This window comes from Acanthisitta chloris, unplaced genomic scaffold, assembly GCF_000695815.1.
Source record: "Acanthisitta chloris isolate BGI_N310 unplaced genomic scaffold, ASM69581v1 scaffold2575, whole genome shotgun sequence".
Lineage (NCBI taxonomy): Eukaryota > Metazoa > Chordata > Aves > Passeriformes > Acanthisittidae > Acanthisitta > Acanthisitta chloris.
The window spans coordinates 6,772-26,009 of NW_008671887.1; the positions used below are offsets into that span (position 1 = coordinate 6,772).

At 37.5% G+C, this 19,238-nt stretch overlaps 1 protein-coding gene across 1 annotated transcript in view; it reads left to right on the plus strand.

Moving 5' to 3' along the window:
- Positions 1 to 19,238, plus strand: part of TMTC4 (transmembrane and tetratricopeptide repeat containing 4) — a 49,764-nt gene that overhangs the window by 5,186 nt on the left and 25,340 nt on the right. Inside the window, exons 3-6 of the mRNA XM_009074261.1 lie at positions 1,636 to 1,852; positions 5,871 to 5,958; positions 15,480 to 15,577; positions 17,596 to 17,688. Coding sequence (XP_009072509.1) covers positions 1,636 to 1,852; positions 5,871 to 5,958; positions 15,480 to 15,577; positions 17,596 to 17,688 — 496 coding nt within the window. The remainder of the gene's footprint in view (positions 1 to 1,635; positions 1,853 to 5,870; positions 5,959 to 15,479; positions 15,578 to 17,595; positions 17,689 to 19,238) is intronic.

Consider the following 19,238-nt stretch of genomic DNA (forward strand, 5'->3'; position numbering starts at 1 on the left):
TCAATGTGCTGTGGCCTTTTGCCACTAGGTCACTGAATAGTCTTCCCACCTCTTCCCCCTGATACTCTAAATTCAAGTGTCTGAGAATTTTAGTCAGGGAGATGCATGCTTATATATATATATGTAACTTGCTGGTTTTCTCAAATAACTGAAGGTTTAAGAGGATTACTTCTCTAGATGCTTAGTTCATGTTTTTTGCACAAAGATTTGAGCAAGCAGTAGACCATGTAGAAATTCGGCACAGTAATGCAGAGAATCTTTGAGGACTCAGTCTTAAGCTTCTTTATTTTTCCCATGTGACTCAATGTTGTCAATGGGGACCAGGTGCTCGTTCTGCAGTTGTGTCCATTCTAAGCCAGTGACTAAGTAAGTGCAGAAGAAATACTCCCACTCTTAGTCCTCATACTCAAGCAAAAACTTTGACTCTTGAGTGCAGTCAGTTTTTTAAGTACCAAGCACAGTGGGTTGCACTGTCTGTTGGGCTTTCTTCACATTTTCACCAAGAAAAATATGCAGCTCAATAGAACGTGTCAGAGTCTTAAACCTATTAAAGCTTTCAGTGCATCACACAGCACATGCTTTCCTTTCTTTTCAAGGTCTCCACTAAATTCCATCTCTAGTAACATCCTGGTTTGTTTAAAGAGCAAACTGGGATACAGTCATTACTGTATCTGAAAATATAGATGAGCATGTGGAGATGGTCCATAAAATGCTATTTCACAAGTAAGAAATTGGTTTCCTTAATTTCCCTAAGCTCCAATTTTTATATGTATCATATTTATAATAGGTTAGTGATTTAAAATAGATTTCACTTACGCCAGCTGCAGATTGACCAAATGAACTATATAATGACCCCTATTTAGATAAAGTTTCTGTATATCTCACCTACTGATGAAAGTATATGGATAATAACAAGATGTTTCCCACTTTTCTTCCCACTCTCCATTTTACTACAGAGTTCCTATGTTGAATAGGGTTTTAGACTGAATTTTCACTTACACTTCCTTCTCATTCTAATACTTGCATGAAACATGTCTCTAACCAGTCTCACAAATTAGTTACTAAGATAGGCTGACTATTTTCTGGATGGATACTGATTGTACCCAGATGGTTTCCACATTGTCAGTCCAAATGCTAGGACCTTTTTCAGCTAGAATGTCAGTGTAAATCACAGTCTCAGTGCATATTAGCTTCCTTGCTGTGCTGATTTAATTAAAATAATTTCATCAGGTTGTTTTTGGACACGGCTGCTCTTAAGCCCAGGGGGTATCCCCCCAGTAGGCTGGGTTGTTTACCTGCAAGGCACTCCTGCATTGCAACACTGAAGTTATGTTGTTGACCAACAGCCAGTTCTAAGTAACTATAGGAATGATTAACATACTAGCATTAACATATGTCTCTGGAGATACTGTGCCAAATATGACAGTCCATAGGAATACCTTGGAGTAAAGATTGGGACATTGTTTCTAGATGAATGTGGTGGCTAAATGGTAACATCATGTGTGCTGAGATGTGTCATGGGGTTTTTTTGTGTTGTCTAATATGGTTTTGCTATGGGGTGGTTGAGTGTTTCTATTTGCATATTTCTAACCATTGTTGTCATTCCTAGCCTTAATTGGTTTTGTTTCTATATAGAATTAATTACCTTTTTGCTGGAGGCTTCTACCCAGTTGGTTTCCATGTCATCAATATAATACTGCATTGTACTGTCTCAGTGTTGATGGTTGATGTGTTCTCCATATTACTGGGTGGACTGCAGTTCAGTACTAAAGGAAGACGCCTAAACCTGGCTCCAAAGTCCTCTCTTCTAGCGGCTTTGCTCTTTGCTGTACATCCAGTGCACACTGAATGTGTAAGTACTGAATAATTATCTCCAACGGTTTTTATCTTAGTTCTTGACCATCTTGACTAATTAATTCTGACACAGCCTTATACTCTACACATTGCTTTTATATATTCTTAACGCTTCTCTTGGCACATGTCTTATGAGAACAATCAAATATTATGGTTAGTACGTCCAAAGGCTTGTAATTCCACTGGGCTAGACCTTATTAAAGAAGATAAATTAAATCATTTAAGTACAATAACTAAAGAAGGATAGCACTAAACTACAGTTTCCCTAATTGCTGGATTTCCCTAATTACTTTTCATTTCCATTTGCTTTGATAAAAACCAAGGAGATAGAAAATTGGAATAGGGGCATTATATGAACTTTGTATGTGACTATTACAATACTGCATCCAGTTTTGCATCCATGCTGCAAGGACAGCACTGGGAAAAATGGAGAGGGCTCAGAAGAGCCACGAAAATGATTAAAGAACCGGAAATCTTCCTGTGTCATGAGAGATCAAACTCCATGGGTTTATATTTTTAATATGAAGGAGAAGATTAAATGACTTTTTTTTAATCACAGTCTGTAATTATATACATGGGGAACACAAATTTGATGGTAGTGGCCCCTTTAATAGTGCAGGTAAAATTGTAATAGTGGTTGGAAGTTGAAGCAGTAAAGATGCAGAATAGAAATATGGCATGAGTATAACAGTCAACTAAAATACCTGACCAAAGCTCAAATTCCTTGTGTGGAATTCTAGTGAAGAGAATATGCTGTTCTTAAAAAGCTCTTTTGCACTCATAGCTAAGAAAACCTTATGCCAGAGGGCTTGCTGGATGTGGCTGCTGAGTGCTTGCTCTTGTAATAACTAATAAATGAAATACAAAATTATCACAATATGGGATTTTATTTTTTTTTATTACAGTTTGGAAGGTCTGAGCTACGGAAAAAGTACTAGCTTTAATTTTGATTTTGTCCTAACAATGAATGCTGAATCCTCAGTGCACCTTATTCCACATATGTGGCACTGATTTTTCATTTATTCACAAGGAGCTGTGGTTTTGGCTTCTTACATTTGCTTTGCACATGATTGATGGCTTAAAGTTTATTGAAAGCTATACCTCTCAGCTGACTGGAGACTTTGCATATATTGGAAACCTAGAGATGGTGCAAAGTATTAGTAACTTGGCACCTTTTTTGTCAGAGTGGCTAAAACATGCTGCCAATCATTTTCTGGCCTACAGAATAACTCCATTGTAAGAGCACTTTGGGTTAGTGTCAGAAGGGCCCCCGGTATTTGTTCTCCAAGACCAGTTTTAGATGTCAGAGTACAGTAAAACAAGTTTTCAGTGCTTTGGTGTTCTGACATGTAAAGAAAAATCTGGCTTGAGTTTTAACTTTGTAGTAGACTTACTGTTGACTCCTTTATCAATATCCGTAATTGTATTCTTCATTCCATTTGACTCAATATGTTTAAATCAGCAGGCAAATATTAATAAGCCCTTGGTCATGTCAAATAAATTACAAGTGATGCAGTCTGCTTGCATATTTGAAGTCTGAAGACTTGCATATGCTTTGGGCAAACATTGGAAGAAGAGGGGAGAAAAAGTAGCGTGCTTATATATCATGTCTCTTCTGAGATCCAGGAGAGAACAAAAGCCTGTAATCATCTACATGGTGAATAATAAATCTTGCTGCACTGAAGCAGTCATGATACTGCTACATTTCTAGTATAAGTGCATGTCTGGCAGCATCTCTTAAAAAGCACTCCTCATGATTTTAAATCTGTGAGTTTTAAGTATCATGGCATCCTGCTTTTGAAATGAGATGACATATTTTGACATAAAATTGTGAAGAATCTGTTTGCTGCTTTTGGTTTTGGTATATACAGCACAAAACAAACTGTCATGTAAAACAGATCTTGAAAGATGTAATACTTTCAGTACCTATGTAAGGAAAACATTATCATTTTTCTACCTACAGATAAATACTCTTGTGGTGTAGTTCCCTCCACTATAAAAAGTTTATTCTTTGTAACACTCGAGTGATTAAATGAATTGTGGACATAAGAATATACCTGAGACTAATTTAAAACAATTCGTTTGCCTTGTTACCAGGCTCTATATGTCTGATCTTGCATTTGAGGTAGCATTGTAGTGAGTCATCTGAGGCCATGAGTGTTATTAGCCCCTTAATTTCTTGGTTGTAGCAAGTGGGCATTTATTTTCAAAATTGTGTCAGTTCGCCTTTACTTTTATCTCATTAGCAAGAGCAGCTCCTGAAACAGAATGACACTTCATTATTTCTACCTTTCAAGCACTACACAGCTATTGAGTTAATTCTCATAATTCCTCTTTATGGTAGAAAAAGAAGAGGGGAAGTTAGGTGCAGGGCTTTGGGTAAATCAAGAAGGTTTTTTTTTTTTTAACTGAATTTAGGAGTCCAATAGTTTCTTATTTTATGGTGGTCAAGTGAAGTTGAGGGTAAAGTGAGAGAGAGTCTCTTCAGTGGAATCATAGTCTCATGCCTCTACGCTTCTCTTCCTCCCTCTGATGTTATTTAGAAATAGTTGCTCCATCATGTTAGACTTAAAAAAATATCCTTTTCTGTGGAGCAAGAGACTATTGAAATCGCTGTGCCTTGATTCGCCACACTTTTGCTAAAAGAGGATTAGCAGGTGCTTTTAAAAAATGAAGATAAAATTCATGAAATGAAGATGCAATTCATCCTTTTACTTTCCTCTTTCTGTTCCACTCACAAAAATTGGGACAACTAGCGTACTATACAAGAACCAAAGTTTCTGGGTTTGTCCCTGAGACATAATCTCACAAAGTGATTTTAAAAGAAAGTAACTGTAGCTATTCTGCCTTGTTTCAAAAAGGCCTCTGTGTACATCTGGAAACATGGAACCCATCACTCTGGGAAGCAGAGCTAGACTGAAAAGTAAGGGGTGTTTCCATGATCCTTGCTCTTGGTGTATGTTCTGTCCCCTGCCAGCCCCATGTCATGATTTCTGCAAAAAAATTCATGGTGTATCCTGATGCTTGTGTAATTGAGAATTGAAGATCCAAAAATATGCCTTACTGTGTCTCAACAAGTTACTGTAAATACAGTTTATGGGCCTGAACCAAAGCTTGCTGATAGCCTTGAGATTGCTGTTGATTTAAATAGGTTGGCACAGATCTGAAGTACAGAGGTCCCAGGATGCACTTCTGATTTTCTTTTGCATTAGTACATCTTCTGTTACAAGATGCATTTGGAGGTAGCTGTAATACAATCAATTAATAGAACACAAAAACTGCCGGAGGGGAGAATTTATTTTTTTTTCTCCTGAAATCTGCAGGCTGGAAGCTATTTGTCCATTCTGAGTGTTCAGGCTGCAGTTTGAAGGCTGGCTTGTCTTCTGAAAGTGAACAGCCTTGATTTGTGTTTCAGCAGAGCTGCCAGTTTCATTCGGGTGCAGGATGTTTGGCTTCAAAACCATGTAATGGCTTCATACTGAAAGAGAGTAGGTTTAGATTAGATCTGAGGAAGAAATTCTTTACTGTGAGGGTGGTGAAGCACTGGAACAGGTTTCCCAGAGAAGCTGTGGATGCTCCATCCCTGTCAGTGTTCAAGGCCAGGTTGGCTGGGGCATTGACCAGCCTGGTCTAGTTGGAGGTGCCCCTGCTGATGGCAGGAGGGCTGGAACTTGATGATCTTTAAGGTCCCTTCCAACCCAAACCATTTTATATTTCTGTGTTTGCACTGAAATGCAATCTGATCTAAAAACCAGAAGGAATTATCTAGAATCTAAATTTTGTTCAGTGAAGTATTTCTTCATTTCTTCAAACAGCCGTTTTTCATAAACTAAAGCCAGATAATTTATGTAGTTAATACTAAGCAATATCCAATCAAAGTTAGGATGTGTCTTAAAAAACAGGGTATCAGATATTCTAATATGTGTTTCACTTTGTATGTGTGTGTACCTTTAGCTCATTTTTTTTAAGAATAAAAATGTGGTAATTTGAAACTTCTTTCTTCTTTTTTTTTGAAGGTTGCTGCGATTGTTGGCAGAGCAGACCTGCTGTGTGCCCTGTTCTTTTTGTTGTCATTCCTTGGCTACTGTAAAGCATTTAGAGAAAGTAAGCATTCTGTTTTCCCCTTTAATTTTATATTCTGTACATTTTCAGCATTCATACATTTCAGTGAAGTGCAGCAAAACTAAAAATGTCAGATTGATGTGTTTGAATTTATTAATGTTTATACTCTCATAAAATATATGTTTAAAAATGCCTGCTTTAGCAGGTATTTATTGTTAGAAGTGCTGGAAGGATTGTTGTCCCTAATTCCTGTCTAAATTCCTTGTTAAATATTTTATTGTTTAGAAGCATCATGAAGTATTTTAGTAAGTATTCCAGAAAGAAATGAAACCTATAAATGTATATTCTTAAATATTTTAGTACACTTTATGCCATTATGTTGGGATGTCTTAAATAGGAACAAACTTTAGGAATCTTACTTGTATTTTTAATGAATTGTAAAGAATTATTCATATGAGTAAGCCCTCTAAATTCCTGCAATATGCAAGTGCTGGCATATAGTGCTGAATATAGTGTTACTCACAGAGTTTTTGTAAGACAGCTGTATTTAACATGAACAATTCCTTTTTAGATGTTTTTTTCCAAATGAGCTTTTAAATCTCTTGTATCTGAATGCATGTTGACAATCAACTGCCAACTATTTGAATGTACAGTTATGGAGAAATTGTCTTGTGCCTCTGTTCAATAAACACACAAGAATGCATGAATTCATGACTATGGAAAACTATGCAGGACATGCATGCAGTCTGATATCTGAAAGTGCTCTACCACAGGAAATATGGGAATCATTTGGTGACCCCATAAGGAGCTGTGTCGTGAAGAGCTTGTTTGTCAGTCTAATAGGCATGGTGTGAATGGTCAACCAGAGTTGACAGTGTATTTTAGAAGTACCTGAGCAGGCTTTATGTGATATAGCTTAACTACGTAGTCATGGCATCGTAGAGAGCTTAATGTAGGCTAAGGGGAGTAAGTTAGTCCACAGCGCTGTGAATAGCTCCTGCTAATTAAGTTTAGATTGTTTAAACTATTTTGCATGTTTCTACTGCTGATATACTAAGTGTAACTTAATCTTTGCCACTTCAAGTGATACTTAGTTCACTTCTGGTATATTTTTCTTCCCTGCAAGTAGGCTTCATTTCTTTTGACTGAACTAATAATTTGATGAAAATTTGCCTTGAGTTCTTGCTTGCTCATTTATTCTATTCTCACCTATTTTACTGGGAATGGTCATGCTTTGAAGTTTTTAACGAGTGGCAGAGTAAATTAGGCAAATCAAAATATTGCCTTCCAGTTTGTTGGTACAGGTAGACCTGTATGGCAGGGGTGGTGGTAATCTTTGCTTGCAGAACTCAAGAGCCAAGTTCTTAGATTAATCTTTGGAGACTTATATAGGACTCTGTAATTATTTTGTTATCGAGGACACCTTGGGAATGATTAAGAATGCAATGTGTACTCTGGTTAAGGATATTCCAAGTGCTTGCAAAGGCCAATTTGATAGCTTTTAGAAGTCAGTGTCATTTTAATAGTATTCTTGGACTCAAATTTGTGTCATTGATACAGAAAAAGGAAAATGTTGTGAAGACAAGATACTAAGCAGTGCTTACTATTTTTTATTGGACGTTATGGCATAATATGGGAGGAGCTGTGTCTCATAAGCAAAGTTGCCAAGGAAAACCACAGTCTGCCAGCATAGTTGTGCCTTTTGTCTTTCCGAACAGTTTTCAATGTTTCAGTGTTTACTGTCTCCTTCATTGCCTGCTTTTCCCTCAGCAACTTCTTAAAGAAATTTAGACTTTATTTGTATGCATGAATTTGCATCCAAGTTACATACTTCAGTCTCTCCTCCTTTAACCCTCATTGCTACAAAGGCGTGTTACTGACTCATCTTCAGCTTGTCAACCACAAACTCTAGGTGCTTTTCTGTAGAGCTACTGCTTAGGCAGTCCCACAGCCTCGACTGTTGCATGGTGATGTTTGGAGGCCCCTTCCAGCCTGAGCTCTTCTGTGACTCTGTGTAGGAAAGGCTTTATGAAAGGTAACCAAATATGGAGAAGTGGCTGTAGTAGAGCGGTTTTGTAAAGTAAATAGGAAGTTTTACCCTGGGGCACCTCCATTTTGGTGGTATTAATTTCCTTCTTTTGTGAACAGTTCTTCTGGCCGTTCTCAAACAATGGAATAAATAAGGAGCAAAGATCTTTTTATCTGAGTTTGGCTGAGTTTGATTCTGCATAGATTGAGGGAGTCAGTGACAGCAAAAACTCTTAATCCCAAATGTAAGCTGGTCTCACTCTGAGTATAGGTAAAAACCATGCATTTTAAAAATATGCACTTTTAATTTAAAGAGCAGACTTAAACAATGTCTCCTAAGCAGCAATATAAAAATACCTTTTCTTCTCTCAGTGTGTTTTCCTTCTGATGCCAAATTCACAAGTTCCAGGAAATCTGTGATACCAGCAGGGCACATTGATAGTTCTAGTGCAAGTTAAGAGTTGGTATTCTATCACTTTCTAGGTCAGACCAAGATGATAATTTAGCTTTCTGGAATAGTCTTTGTTAGTGAGAAAGAGGGGGAGTAAACAACTGAAAACCCCTCTATGCATTCCATTGTATCAGGCTTATGTTTCTGCTTTATGAGGATCCTTCACAAAAGTGGATTCTACCAGTTTGTCCTGGCATCCTGTTTCCTTTTGTCCTGCTACATTTTTTTACATATTAAAAGCAAGCATGACCCTAAAATGTAGGTCAACTGCATGTGTCCTTGTTCCTGGATTTGGCTGTCGCATTTATATAGTGCTCAGGTCACCAAATTTTTACAAGGAGTAGGAGAAGAACTATCAAAGGTTGATTTTTAAAAAAGTTGTTACTAATAGATGCATGGTAGTGTGACTCTTTCAAAGCACTTAAGGTACAGCTCTAAAGACCTTCAGGGTTTAAGGACTGCATTTGTATTCTCTTATGAATACAGTAACTAAAACATGTTTGATGCCAGTTTGTTTTTATTGAAGAACTTTGTGTGTCAGAGTAAAACAAACATTGAAAAGTCTGAGTTGATGCTACTGATATGGTTGTGTCCTCAGTAACATACACTGTTTCATTACCAGCAGCATCCCAATGCTACTATCAGACATATTGATTTTTTTAATAAAGAACCTGACTTTTCTTGAAGCAAAGCAATGTGAAATTTGTGTATGGTTGAATTCAATAAATCTGTTTATGTTTCACTAGCATAGATGTAGTTGACGAGTTGTCATTCTTAAAAGAAAAGGAGTCAAAAGTCATATACGAGAAACTGGTTAGTGTTTGTTTTCACCAGAGAGAATTAATGTAAGGATTTATTACTTTCTTTTGTGTGGGAGTAAGAACTTATGAAATGCCTGAGAAGGATTTGGGAGTACTGTAGGGGAAGTATATGTAATAGTGGAAACAGTCAGGAGATCAGAAAAATATCAGTGTCAGGCTGGAAAACCTCCAAAGGAAAATAATGGTTTTTGTAAAGCTCAAGATAGACTGCACCTTGTTTGCCTGATTTATTGGTGGGTTTGGTGGATATTTGGGTAGACAGTTTCTTTTAGCCAGAATCTAGCTTCTTTTTTTTTTTCCTAGAGAATATGCATTTAACACAACATGTGGACTATAATTATGTCTTACTGAAGTTCTATAACTCTGTTACTTTTTTCCCAATATACAGTTTTTGAAGTTACCATCTTTGATAGGATAACATTTATAATTGCAAGGAACTAATCTGTTGTTCTCATTCTGTCCTGCTGTTTTAAACACAACTGTGGGGACAAATCCACTGCATAGGCTTTGGAGACAGCAAGAGCTGACAACTGTTTAGGTATGTTCTGAAGGGAATTGTGAGTTATTAACTTTGTTGAATTTTAATGCAGCTTCTCTGGGAATTTGTAAGGCAATTTAAAACTGCTGTAGTATTCATTTTGCCTTCCTTTGTCTTCAACTTTGACAGAGATCCAGTTGCGTGTATTTGCCATCTGCATTGGTGATCTTTGAGTGATGAGGAGTTTATGATTTGCTCCATGTGAATAATTTTGGCCTGGATATTAAATAGGGTATCAACTCTATGCTCATATGCTGTGACATCTAAAAATGACATTTTTCTAGTTGTGTGTTTGTTTTGTTCTGTTCTGTGTAGTCGCCCATTAATCATCTGCTAGTTCATTGCTAATTTAATAAACCATGCAAAATAGACTGTAGTGATGAGTTTTGTGAATATTGGGGGTTTTTATTATGGAGGTTTTCCTACAGACTGAAAATATTTAAGTCTCCTGTGTGAAAGAGATAGCTGTTAATATATGGGGAATTTGTTAGCTATTTTGCAGTTGGTCAAGAGGTATTTACTATTTTCAAGCATGTAGGCCCTGATGTTTCAATTGTATTCCCTGCTGTTCATATTTGAACACATTGGGAGGGAATAGTTTTAAGTGGAAAACCTCACAATTGTGTAGTTTGAGTGGAAAGAGGAAATAAGCTCTTTTTGTAGAATTGATACTAACTTTTGCTTGTCCAAGACAGTGTAATTCAGGTATAGATGCTCCCTTTACAGTAGCCCATATACAATGAGTTTGAGATGCTTGGATATATTTAGGAACAGCATTTGCTATTGTAATTTCAGTATTAAGCGAAACACTGAGCTGAGATGCAGTGGTATGTACATTTGAAGACACACAAGGAGATCTTGAGCTTAATTTAATTCTTTAATTTAATTCTTAATCCCCACAGGCAAGGCAGATAAATAGATCACAAATGCTTATATGTTCCATTACAGTTAAAAAGTAAAACTTCCTACAGGAACTCAACATAACTTACTTTGTTTCAACTTTCAAAGGAGTAGGTGCTTTCACAGAATTAATTACTGGATTACACCTGAAGATGGTGACTTAAACTGCTTCAAGCTGTCACCTGGCTGAGCCCTAAGCTTCTCAATGAGCTTTGAAGAAGGAGATGCTGAATGCCTAAATGTCTGATTTGGTAATAATTGTTTGAGATATTGTTAGTTTGACTTTACAGTAAGACTAAGCTTGGTACTCTAAATGTAGCATTCTCCTCATATCCTTTACTTCTAAGGAGTTTGTGGATTTAGGACATCAGAAAATAAAGTCTCTTGAAGTTGGATTGGCATTTAGGAAGACATAGTTGAGGTGTATTGTCAATGTGTTGCTCATAAATTTAGGGTCTGTCAATTCCACGCTATGAAACACTTTATGTATGCATCCTTGCTCTAGAAATGCTTTTGCTTAAGTCTAGTAATCTAAATGGAAGAGCCCTCATGGCTCATTTATGGTTTATATAGGTATTTCATTGAATCCCCTCAACTTTCGGGCATAACGTACTCCTAAAGAGGGACCATCTGAGCAACACTTTCTGGTTTTATGTAGAAACACTATATTTTTCTAGCTTAAAAAAAAGAAAGAGAAAAGAAGCAAGTACTCTGTTTCTTCGGCATGCTTACAATTCTGTCCATCTGTTAGGGTGGCACAATGCCCACTCACAGTATGGTGTACCAGTTTCAACCAGGCACAGGTGCCAATGAAAGATTGGTTTCATTTTCTCACACAGGATTTTTCTGGTGGGAAGCAGCACCGTATTAGGGGAATGTGCTTTGTTAGAATGATTACTTCTCTTGGCATGTGTGTATCTCATACTAATAATTAGCACTTATGCAGTGCTTTACATTTTCAAATCAGTGTTAAAAAAAAAGGATTGAAGGCATTGCTGAATGATGGTCTCTTGTATCTATTTTGCAAGCCTAGTTTACTGAGATTCTGCAGTTAAGGGGGAGGCAGGGTGTGTGTGTGTGTGTGTTGCGTATCGAGTCAGGAACAAGCATAAGATAAAATGTTTCTTAATTGAAATTCTTTCTCTTTGAAGTTTAATCCCTGATGAATTTTCATAACATTGCAATTCTGTGTATGACTGTATTGACTTTTTGAAGCTGCAAAAGAAAACAAAGGAATAGAGATTATGGCTTTCAGGAGGAGACTTTGATCACAGAATCACAGAATGGTTGAGGTTGGAAGGGACCTTGAGGTCACCTGAGCTGACCTGCACATGCAGGGTCACCTAGAGCCAGTTGTCCAAGACCATGTCCAGATGACTTTTGAATATCTCCCAGGATGGAGGCTTCAGTGCTGGATTTTGCAGTTCCCCTCACTGAACCATATGAGGTTCCTGCCAGCCCATTTCTCCAGCCTGCCAAGGTCCCTCTGGATGGCAACACAACCCTCTGGCATATCAACCACTCCTCCCAGCTTGGTGCTGTCAACAAATGTGCTGGGGGTTCCCTCTGCACCATCATCCAGGTCATGAAGGAAAATGTTGAACAGGACTGGGCCCAGAATTGACCTCTGAGTACGCTGGACTCCAAGCAGACTTTGTGCCATTGATTACCACCCTCCAGACCCAGGCATTCAGGCAGTTTTCAGTCCACCTCACTGTCTGCATGTCCAGCCTGTACATCAACAACTTCTCTGCGAGGATCTTTCTGGATGCTGTGTCAAACGCCTTCCTAAAGTCCAGGCCTTTGATGTTCATTATTTGGATCCTGCATTACTGCTCTTTTGCTGGATATTGTTATAATCTTTGAGAGTCCATGCTTAAGCTTGGCTACACTTGACATGCTGAGACATGGCATCTGAGATTTGGGGTCTTTGCAAGAGAACAAACTCGGTTTTGCACAATGTGTGCCTGTTGAATGGCTTTAACTGTATTTGTTTTAGAGTCACCTAGAAAATATTTTGTCTTAAGTGTTGGGTTTTTTCTGGATAATTTTGACTAGTCAGCTTTGTTTCTTTAGCCTATCCTATTTTTTCCCCTCTTTAAAAGTAGGCATGTAGGCATTGTTTTATTTTATTTCAAGCATCTGAATTATGTATTTTCATGACTTCTCAGAGGCAACAGTTGAGATTACTCTGGGTTGTATAGGACCTGTTGGAGTGAATGTAACCAATTGTAACTTAAAACAGATAACTTCTATGTGAATTCCTGTGTCTTATAGTTCACTATTTTTGCTTTTGTTCTTGCTCCCTTTCTGCTGGTCTTGTATTTGCCATCTGATTGCAGCTGACCTAATTGTGAAAAATTGAAAGCAAAAGGCACAGAACACTTGTTTTCTTGGCACTGTCCATTTATTTCCGAATGAGTAATGGAATAACTCCTTCCTTGCTATTCTTCTTACTGATATAGCTATGGAATTGTGGAGTTTGTTCTTTACATACATTACCTTTTCTCATTTTATGATGTGTCTGTTCTGAGTTTGTTTTGCTGTATGAGTATGCTGCTGTTACACTTGTCCTTGATGATTTGACCTAGTTTCTTTTTTCCTATTACTCATATATCTTGAATCATCAAAGCATTTGTGAATTGCCAGCTGGTCTCTTACTATATATACTTCTCACTATCTTCCTAGTTAAGATAGTTTGTATTTATGTACTGAATGCTGCTTCTCTGAGAAGTGCTTAATTGTCTGGACTTCTTTCCACTAGAATTTGATTCTGGAAAGTATCTCAATAGAAGAAAGTTTACTTCTGTAAATGCAGTCAAGTTCATTGGCTTTGTTCACTATTTTCCCTTTTATACTTACTAAGAATGAGTAATCGCCATTTTGTGAACAGTCAATTACTTTGCCTTCCATCCTTGCATTCTCTCTGCTAGTTATTTCTACATTAAAAAACAAGACAAAAGCAAAACTGTTTTTCAAAAACTGGCTGAAGAGTCTGTTGTATTGCAGAGTCTGAAGAGCTGATGATTTCCTTCAAGGGATGTATTTAGGACAGATTTCTTAGCAATACTCCTAGCACAAATTTTGAAGCTCTTTCCTCGATGAGTTACAATCCTCAGTTCTTCTGATGTGAGATGGAGTTTCCCCATTGCATTTTATTTTTTCTAGTTCCAGTGCTTCTTTAGTTTAGTCGTTACGTATTTTGCATTTCCATGTTTTGTTTTGGTATTATTCAGATGTGTATGATTTCTTTCCTTCAGAAGGCTTTCTTTTACCTTTATAACATTTGGACCTCTGACATTAAGTGTTACCTCAGCTCTGGGAACTAATTTGGAGTGGAGGGAGAAGGGCCAAATGTCCACTATGTATTGCAGTGATGAATCTCAAACATCTTGATATTCACTCTGTTGAAGCTTTAAGTCTTAGGTAAGAAAGAAGTGTTAGAAGTAACCTCAAAACCTATTTTTCCACATATTTTTAGGAAAATTTCTACTCTACGCCACAAAAGAAGCAGTCTGCTTCAAAATGAGAGGAGATCCTTTGTACACTTGAGGTTGTGATTTGTATCTGACCCAATAGTAGTCCCCCTGTATAATCAGTGAAGAGCAAGAGTTACTTCTCTGAAAGGTGAACAACTGCATTTAATTAGTTAGCAGTCTCATCTCTTGACCAGTTAGAAAGGAAGCCTAGTGTACTAACTTAGGTGTAGGTGACTACTGGTGAAATTAATCTCAATCTTGCCATTTACCATTTCCACAGATCATTTGCAGTCCTCTTTAAGCGCTGTGGGTCAAACCTGCATTGGCAGTAGAGAATGGCTCTAGAGAATCAAGGAAAGTAGGAAAGGAATTCAGTCAATGAAATGCAGAGTTCAACTTTGTTTTTTCACAGGCCAAGTCAAAGACTGATTCTTGTGATGCCTGTTGAGCCCATGTTACTTGAATCAAGAAACTGTCTCTGAATGAGCAGAGTGCTTGCCTCTGTTGCTTGCACCTGTGGAGTAGGGGTTGTGACAGATATGTTTTTATGTGAAGTACCCATGTACTGTGTGATAGTACCTTGGCTGAAGTAGGGTTTATTGTTATATTCATCTCAGAGATGCCTGCTTGTAGTACCCAAAATCAGCTACATGGTGCAGTCTTTAAAGACTTTTTCTCTGAGTAGAAGCTGTAGTTACTCTTGATCTCTTAACCCCAGAGTTCCTCACCCTGCTGTAAAACTGCTTCCTGAGTACAAGAGCTAACTGCTTCTGCTCAGATGCTGAAATTTTTGAGCTCCATGACATTCTATTGCAGCGATAATTGAATGACATGAGGTACTTGCTAAATGCAGCAGCCCTGGAGAAACAGCGCATTGTGCCTTTGTAGATTAGACTGCAGTCAAAACAGTTTGTGTGTTTGACTCCTCATGAGAAACCATTAGAAGAATTTCTTGTTATGGTGGCTTGGAAGAGAGTGGCCAGTAATGACAGAGCTCTAGCTAAGGATGATGAATGTCTCTAAATATTTGGAATTAACCTTTGCAAATGATGAATTGTGGAAACCGTGTGAAGCTTCTGCCATTCTAATTAATCTGGCTAAAACATCTAGCAATTAGGGAGGTTTCTAATGTCTCTGAGAACAGAAAATGACTACAATAAAGGGACGAATGCCAGCATATTGCAGGAGGTGCCCTGTGCTTTTTAAGTCTCTATATCCAGAATTTGGCTGATAGAAAAGATTGAGATTAAATGATGTTTATTTTTAAAATCCTTATTTTGATTTGGATTTTGAACTTTATCTTTCAGTGTATAAGCCTAAAGTTTTGGCATGCTTTATTTTGACAGATAAGGAAGGACATACCTTTTCTATATTCTGGGTGCTGATGAGTGTTATCCTAGGTGCAATAGCCATGCTGTGCAAAGAACAAGGAATTACAATACTGGTAAGAATTCTTGTATTGACTGAATTTTGGCATCATCATCTGTCGGGTGCAGTTGTATTGCCTACAAAGATGAATCTTCTCCACAGCTAATGGCGTGCGAACATTTTTGTTCTGTACAGGAAATTAGGTAATGTTGACAAAAAGCAGTATTCCAGTAGATCTTTCTTGATTGAATCCCTGCCAATCTGTTAAATTTTTCATTTTATCTTTCATAAGCAAGTTGCATATATCTTATTTTTTTTCAAAGTTTAGAAGTTTTACAGGGTAAGTTTCAATGCATATCACTTTTGTTGGCCTTGTCTTTGAATGTAATTGTTGAGATAGCAGGCCCACAGACTTCTTGTTGAAGGCTTATGGACAAAGATATAACTGGAGGAGAGCATTTTCAAAAGCTTCCACCCTGCTGCTTTTGTGAACAGTGTAAGTTGAAGTAGGGCCATTGTTTATGCACTTCTAATACTGAATCTCTTCCTTCTGACCCTTATTTGAGGATCTGTCTATGCAAACAGATATAGCTACTGTTCATGTTCATTGTGCTCTGGCTTTTTATAGCTTCAGCAAAAACATTCTGTTTTGGGTGACTAAATCAGCTGCCTGAAATGCTATATCTGTGATTTTTGCCTCTTATATAGCTATATATCTTTATAAATAAATCTGACTTACAGCTTTAGCTGACGTAGATAAACAACAGATCAGAAATTTCTTTGCAGTAAGAGCCTTCTTGTCCTTGCTAGAAAAAAACGAAAAAGAATTTGCAGAAAACTTCTTGCTTTGGGACAATATTTTTGGATAGATGTTTACAGAGTAATGTATTTTTCAAAGGTGTCTGTAAGGAAGACATGGCATAATTATTTCCTTTAGTGGTATGAAGTAATTGTTTGAGCTAGCAGACACAGAATTGTTATTGGATTGGGGTTTTATATTTGTTTGCTGTTGCATTGCTAGGATGATTATATTTGTTGTTGTGCTAAGGGGCACAGGTCAGAGGAATGAAGGGGTAAATCACAATTCAAAGATTACTTGTAGGATGAATGTATATTTCAGCAGAATTCTTGCCTTCCTATCTCCATGTGAGTGAGCCAAAAGCCTTTTAACTGCCAGGTGGCCTTTCTATGTGGAACCAAGCCACACACTAACCTATCTTCTGTCCTCTCCCTTTGTCTGTTAGAGCGAGACTGGTGGCCTCCCAGTGTACTAGCTCTTTGCTTCACCTGGAACTATTTTTACTGTCTTTTTTTCCACTTAGTCTTTAGAACAGTGAGGTAATTTCTGAAATTATTAGAATATGGGCTGAATACTCAAGAATTATCATGGTTGGTGATTGCTGAAACTTTGAAGGGAAAATGCTGAAGTTTGATTTTGCTGATAACCTCAACAGAATTACCCCTGGATATATTTTGGTTGCTTGCTTGGCAGTAGTACATGCAAGTGTAGTCCTGCAAAGCAATGAATATGCTCTAGTTTTATGTGTAATTGCTGATGTCGCATAAACTTTGCTTTTTTCTTTTTTTCACCCAGCAACTTGTACTGTGTATGTTGGTGTCATTGGAAAAAAAAGCAAACCTGATACCTCTGTTAAATCTGAGTCTTTGTACCCATTAAAATTAGTGATACCATGCTGCACAACAAAAAAATAACTAGAAGGCCTAAAGAAACTCCACCTTACCTTTTGACTGCAGTATTTATGCTGCAGAACATGTGGGAAAGATGATGGAGAGCAGAATACTGTTGTGACCATGCATATGTTATCTAGCTTGCTGGTACATGATATCCCCTGAAGGGTTACTACATGTAGCAAGAGAATTCTCATTACAGTAAAATGTTATTCTACTTAAGTTCAGGTTCTCAATTTACCATTCTGCCATCATTACTACCAACATATCTCTCTATTTGTTTGGAGTCAGAATTAAGATGTACAGTAACTCGTGGTACAAGTGCAATTTAAGATTTATCTAAAGAGAAGATATATGTGGTTAACTGCTTCATCTTATGCTCATATTTTTCTCTTGGTTGCTTAGGGTTTGAATGCAGTGTTTGATGCACTGGTGATTAACAAGCTAAATGTTTTGGAGCTTATTCAAAGGTTACTACATAAGGACAAGTCACTGGAGGTGAGTCCTTAGAGGTTTTGTACATTCTGGCCATTCAGACAGTCATGTACTAAAAGACAAAGATCCAACTTCTGAGAGTTTTGTTGTTGAGAATTTAAAACAAACAAATCAAAACAAAACAAAAAAAAACCACCAAAAAAAGTGTTTTCAGTCAGCCTAGCAAGGCAATGCACTATGACATCTTTGCAGCAACATGAGTACTAATGGGATAGCATTAGAACTGCATGGGATAGTGAATTCTGTTTCACGTTTTTCTCAGGAGTATATTAAAAGTGTGGTAAGGAAGAGCTGACTGCTTGATGCAACATGTTCTCCAGGGTCAGTAGCTATACACCTGAAATGGTACTTAACAGTTTGGTCAGAGTAAAGAGAGAAAGAGAGATTTATTCAGGTTCTCAATGAGGTAGACATTTGAAAAAGTGTATTAAAAAGTATCACATCTAACTTCATAATCTCACTAAATGATTACACTGTTTTCTTCAGAATACAAGTTACCAAACAGGATACAGTTTCTAGTAGCTTCAGAGTTTAAAATAAAGAAAAATACTTAAGCATTGATAGTTGCTAAGGATAGATTTTCTGACTTTTATTGATATCACTTTATCTAGTATTGTCTCAAGTGGAATCTGGCACCTAGTATTTACACTGACAAGCAAATAACAGAAGCAATCAGCCTCAGGTGAATGATTGATATGAGCCAAATAAACCAACACCCTACTAGAACATGACTACTGTTGAACAGCTAAGTCATTTGCCTCTCCCATCCAAGAGTTAATAAGGCAAAGGAATATTTATTGTATTTTTCAAACAGTGGTTTCACTGCAGACATGTCTTGCTTATGTTTGAGTAGCACAAGTCCTATGAGGCTTTTAAATTTCTCAGCAAGGTGTGACAGTGAGGAGCTTCAGGGGGAAATCAGGGAAAGTAGAGTCTCAATAAGTGAAACAATAGATTTGACCAGGAAGGGCTAAATGAGATAGCTGTACAGGAGTATTTCAGGCAGCAAATAGGAGTGCTGGAGAGTTTTGCTGTATAGTAAGAGTAATGTCAACTAGCATATGACAAGGGAAGAGTCTAGTGCTGTAGGGGACTAAAGCAGAGCCAGTTCAGAATTAAATTGATGGAAATAAAAGGTAATAAGGAGGACCTTGGGAATAAGTGGCCAGTCAGCCTCTTATCAGTGCCTGTTAAGATCATGAAACAGATCCTCCTGGACGTTATGTCAGAACACATGAACAACAGGGAGGTAATTAGAGACAGCCCACACAGCTTCACCAAGGACAGATTGTACGTGACTAATCTAGTGACCTTCTGCAATGGCATGACCACATTAATGTACTAAAGAAGAGCTGCTGATGTCATCTACCTGGATTTCTGCAAGGCCTTAGATATGGTCCCTCGCATTTTTATTGCTAAAATGGAGATACGGGTTTGACTGATGGACTGTTAGATTGATAAAGAATAGGTTGGATGGCTCCTTCCAAAGAATTACAGTCAATGGCTCAATGTCCAGTGTAAACCATAATGAGTGGTGTGCTCAAGTGTCCATG